A 4978-nucleotide genomic window follows, 5' to 3' on the forward strand; every position below is an offset into this window, starting at 1 on the left:
TTAGTTCATATTGTTGTTAGTCCTAAGGGGCTGCAAACCCCTCAGCTCCATTGGTCCTTTCTCTAAATTTAAGATACATTTTAAATGTAGTAACGTATGTATTCCTGAGTTGTAGTCAATTACAGAGCAACCAATAACTCTAACCTGAAAACCCTGTTTTCTTAGTTGGAGAATAGGTATGTACTTAAAATTTATCCAGAAAATTATTCCTTGCTATAACAATGAAAGAAGTTTCTTTTGGTCTTTCAAACCAGATTCAAAGTGCTTAACCAAATACTTGCTAAGTTTTAGTTAGTGCATATTTGGAGTGAGTACAAACAGCCTTTTTACTGCAAGCAGTACTGGGCAGCTCTCAAAAGCTACTCTCATCATGACTGTGTGAGTCAGAAACACCACACCAATCCTGTCCTCAGGAGTCTTTCTTGAGTATCCATTTGCTTTAAGTGCTATTGGTAAGTTGCCTTTTAAAGACAGACCTGTGATGTAATGGAGAAAGAATAATATGTATTTCAGTATTGCCCTCCCCAGCTAGAGTTTGATACTAATTACAATGGTTATCTCAGCCATCAACCGTGGCTTAACAGTGGAAGAGAATTACTCTTTCCTTTGACTTCGCTGACAACAATCACAGTTCCATTTCTTGCATACCATGAAGCATGTGAGTATCAATGAACAGTATCAGGGTAGGATCAAACTGTGTTAGAAGAGACTCCAATGGTGTTCCTACATTCCTAACCTGGAGCTACACAGAGGCCTCTACATGTGAAGCAGAAAGAAGGATTCAGATATGCAGTGTTGAGATAGGAGTATCCAGCCTTCAGAATACACTCAGGTGGAAATGTGACTACTGAACAGTTTTAGCTCCAGTGAAGCAAAGAGGGGCGGAGTAACTGAAGGGCCCAGCCATCATTTTCTTCATCTTCCTTTTCTTCCTTCCTTCCTTCCTTTCTTTCTTTCTTTCTTCCTTCCTTCCTTCCTTCCTTCCTTCCTTCCTTCCTTCCTTCCTTCTATCCTTTCTTTCTTTCTTTCTTCCTTCCTTCCTTCCTTCCTTCCTTCCTTCCTTCCATCCTTTCTTTCTTTCTTTCTTTCTTTTTCTTTCTTTCTTTCTTTCTTCCTTCCTTCCTTCCTTTCTTCCTTCCTTCCTTCCTCCTCCCCTCCCCCTCTCCTCCTCCTCTTCCTCCTCCTCTTCTTCCTCCTCCTTCTTTCCTTCTCTCTGATTCCTCACTGTAAATAATGTTGAGCAGAAGCAGTATAGCAGCATGTCACCTCATGAATAATTATGCAACTCCCTGCACATAGACATCTAACTGTGTACCACTAAATGGATCCTCATTGCAAAATGCAAGAAGCCTAATGGTTTTAATATCAGGAGTCCCATCACCACTCCTATTACAATAGTAAGCAGAGGAAGAAAAGTATTCTTGACTTTATTAACATAAAATGATATCAGTAGCACCACAAGAACCCAAAGAACAAAATATTGAAAATCATGAGACAGGTATCAATCAAATTAACATGTTAAACAGAGTTCCTATATGTGAAAGAAATATAGAAAATATTGATAGTAAAAAGAAGTATTTCTGAGTACATATTGAATAGGCATTTTCACAGAAGTGGAAAGAATTAATTTTTCCACAGTTATATGTGTTGATATTGGAATGAACAATATCCCACAATTCCTCTCCTTTGCTCTGTCATTATTTCTCTAATCTGCTTTTCTAACTACTAATAGAATTAACACTTACATGTTAAAGGCAAATGAATAGTTAATATTCAGGCGAAGAATTCATATCCAATGAATCAGGGACCTATAACTACATACTGTGCCCACACTCCCAGACACAGGAAAAACCATGCATTCTAAGCAAGAGAAAGAAAATTCTCCTAACTCATAAAGAAATAGGGATACTGTTGCATGATTCATTTCAGCATTCAAAAACTGTTTTCTAAAGGCAGACTATTGATATCCCCAATTGCTGATATTGTATCTGAATCAGCATACAAATAAAATATATTTGAAAGTAATTCTGTTGAACTTGTTAATGGTGTATTTTGTAGTTATGTAAATTTCTCAACTATATACACAGATATTTTCCAGTGAGAGTCGCTCACCTTCCACAAAGATCTGAATAAGTTGTCTACGGTGGATGCGTGTTTCTGATGGCCATAATTGTAATACCATTTTCTTGACCTTAGCATCCTTATTCTTTCTGCTTACTGTCACTCATGCTATAAAAATCCAATTAGTAAGCACAATTCAATTAATGGAGAATGAGACACCCAGGGTATAAAGATTCTGTTAAGCTTACATGTGCATATCAATCTGTAGAGTAGGGTTGCAAGTACATCTGGAAGGTAGAGTCCTTAACCAGCATTTAAGAGGCCTAAAATTGACCACAGCACAGCAATAAAAATTATGCAATGCACATTTTCTAAATTTAGTTGAGAAAATTTGATTTTTTTCCAAAGGAATATCATCTTACCTTTACCAATTAAAAATTAATTGTACAATATCTTTTTTGACTAACAGAAAAATCTAATATAAAAATCATACCAGTAAATTTGTTTTTCCTTGTAGTTGAAATCATAGATTGAAAAGGACATGATCATAATGAGTAGAAATGACAACTGTCTCACCCAAGGTTTTCCAGAATTCAGTAGTGCGGAGAGTCCTCCTTGACCCTGCCCTCTCAAGGTGCAGCAGTTGCTCTGCTACTCTCTAAGATGAACCTTGCACTTAATTTCTTTTTTATTTTTCTTTGAAAACTCAATTGTTTAAAAACTAAGGCCCATTGTGACTTTATTTTAATTACCTTGACAATACCTCTGAGCAGATCTTAAGCAGTTTAAAACTGTGTTCAGAAAAAGGTTTTTCAAGTTAGAAATTAATATTCACCATATGACAGAGACATTGCCTCTTGAGATTCTTTAAGGTTCTATGCCCCAGTGTAGGGGAATGCCAGGGCCAGGACGTGGGAGAGGGTGGGGTGGTGAGCAGGGGAAGCGGGGAGGGAACAGGGGATTGTTTTAGTTTTGGAGTTTTTTTATTTTATTTTTTTTCTTATTTTATTTTATTTTTATTTTTTCTTTTGGAGGGGAACCTGGGAAAGGAGATATTGTAAATAGAGAAAACATCTAATAAAAAATATTTTCTATTAAATAAGTATGAATATCACTTATAATATATTTTGGAATAGAGAAACCAAACATGCCACTACTCTATGATATGAAAAGTTGGTACCTTACCTCACTTTCAAGTTCCCTTGCTGGGGCTGTCCATCATAAACAGATAAGATGTCAAAGTCCTCTTCTAGTGCAAAGGTATGGAAGGAGAGCTGGATCCTGTTGCGCTCCCCAGTGATAATGATCCAGGTGCAGTTGGCATAGTTGGGGTACCCATGAGGAAATCCAGGACTTTCGATGGTGCCGTTGGGTCCCTGAACCAGGCCACCACAGTTCTGACCTGGGAAGAAAAATGAAAAATAACATGTGATATTAGTCATCATCAAGCTGTAGTTTGAGGAATGCCCCTGACATTTTGATCAAAATCTTTAATGGTACATTATATGTGACTTGTGCATGAATATTATACAGCAACGTCATCAGTGTTCAAGGCTAGCATGAGAATGAATATCAGAAGATAGGATGGAAGAGAAGCATAGAGCCATATTTGTGAAATCATATTAAAAGTTCACCTTCAATTTTCAGCCACACATGAACAGATTTTCCATGAATGGCCTGCACAGAATGCTGAAACCCCTCTGTTCATCAGTTCTTTGTTAGAGACTTGGAGTTGTAGACAAAATCAATATTATTAATGTAACTGTAATGCACATAGGTTCAATACAACTAAATTATTTCAACATGTGGCAACAATTATGGGAAGTACCATGGTTAGCCTTCCAAGAATGGATTTGAGCTTGTTCTTTGTTAATAGGAGTGCTATGATACAGAAGTATTTAAGACTATAGAGTCTTGCTGCTGAAAGTAGAAATCATTTAAAAATATAGTTTAAATGACACTTGAAGAAAATAGTAATGTACCACAGGTTAGAACACAGATATATCTTCACTAACAGTGTCCCCCTTTCACAGGTAATATATCCTCTAAGGAAGAAAGAAAATATAGTATCAGAGTGGTGGACTAACTAAAGAAAATTCTTGGGATTTTAGTTGTGCATAAAACACTCGTAGATCTCAAATTGATACCTAGATCTTCCTACTTTTCATAGGTCTTGTATTCAATATCAATTCAGGAAAGAGCAAAGATGATTGTGAAACATAAGAAGAAATTGGTGATGAGAACAAGTTTGTAGGAAGTAGGAAAATCATGCACTTCCTACTTAGCAAGACCTGGAAATTAGGAGAAGTATAAGATTTTGCTTAATGATAAGTAGGAAATATCCCTGGAAATTAAAAAAAAAATAAATATAAATCAATCTTAAATTTATATAAAACAAATTGGGATATAGCTATATTATTCACAAAGTCAGAGATAGGTTCCTCATGAGGACATCCCAGGCTACACAGCAAAACACTCTCTCAACTATATATATCATTGTAGAGGACTGTATTTGAACCACATAAAATCTTCTTTTGTTTTATCAACATGAATATGGTTATATTTCAATGATAATGGTGGTATTGTACAACCTCTTTGATAGAGGTTCAAATGGAGCCGAACTGAATAGAACAGGGTCTGCTACATTAGATCAGTCTATCCTTATGATGACTTTAAACTGCTGGACAAAAGACAAAAGTTAGGAGAGAGGCTTTGTGTTTGTGTCAACAGGAATGAAGAAAAGGTTTTAAATCCCATCTAAAATAATAAGGAAGAGACTTGACCGGAGAAGAATCCCAGAAGACCCTGGCTATAGAAATGAAAGAGAAAAGTCAAAAGGACCAAACATCTGCTCAGGTGACAGCAGATGCTGGAGAGGTTGTGGAGAAAGAGGAACATTACTGCATTGCTGGTGGGA

General features: G+C 36.4%; 1 protein-coding gene across 4 annotated transcripts in view; it reads right to left on the reverse strand.

Annotated features, from left to right (window-relative positions):
* Csmd1 (CUB and Sushi multiple domains 1) overlaps positions 1–4978 on the reverse strand; it is a 1620113-nt gene that overhangs the window by 1304588 nt on the left and 310547 nt on the right. For all 4 annotated transcript variants that reach the window (XM_031339198.1, XM_031339200.1, XM_031339199.1 and 1 more), the window contains one exon: positions 3247–3463. In XM_031339198.1, coding sequence (XP_031195058.1) covers positions 3247–3463 — 217 coding nt within the window. The remainder of the gene's footprint in view (positions 1–3246; positions 3464–4978) is intronic.

Source organism: Mastomys coucha, unplaced genomic scaffold (assembly GCF_008632895.1).
Source record: "Mastomys coucha isolate ucsf_1 unplaced genomic scaffold, UCSF_Mcou_1 pScaffold22, whole genome shotgun sequence".
Classification (NCBI taxonomy): Eukaryota; Metazoa; Chordata; class Mammalia; order Rodentia; family Muridae; genus Mastomys; species Mastomys coucha.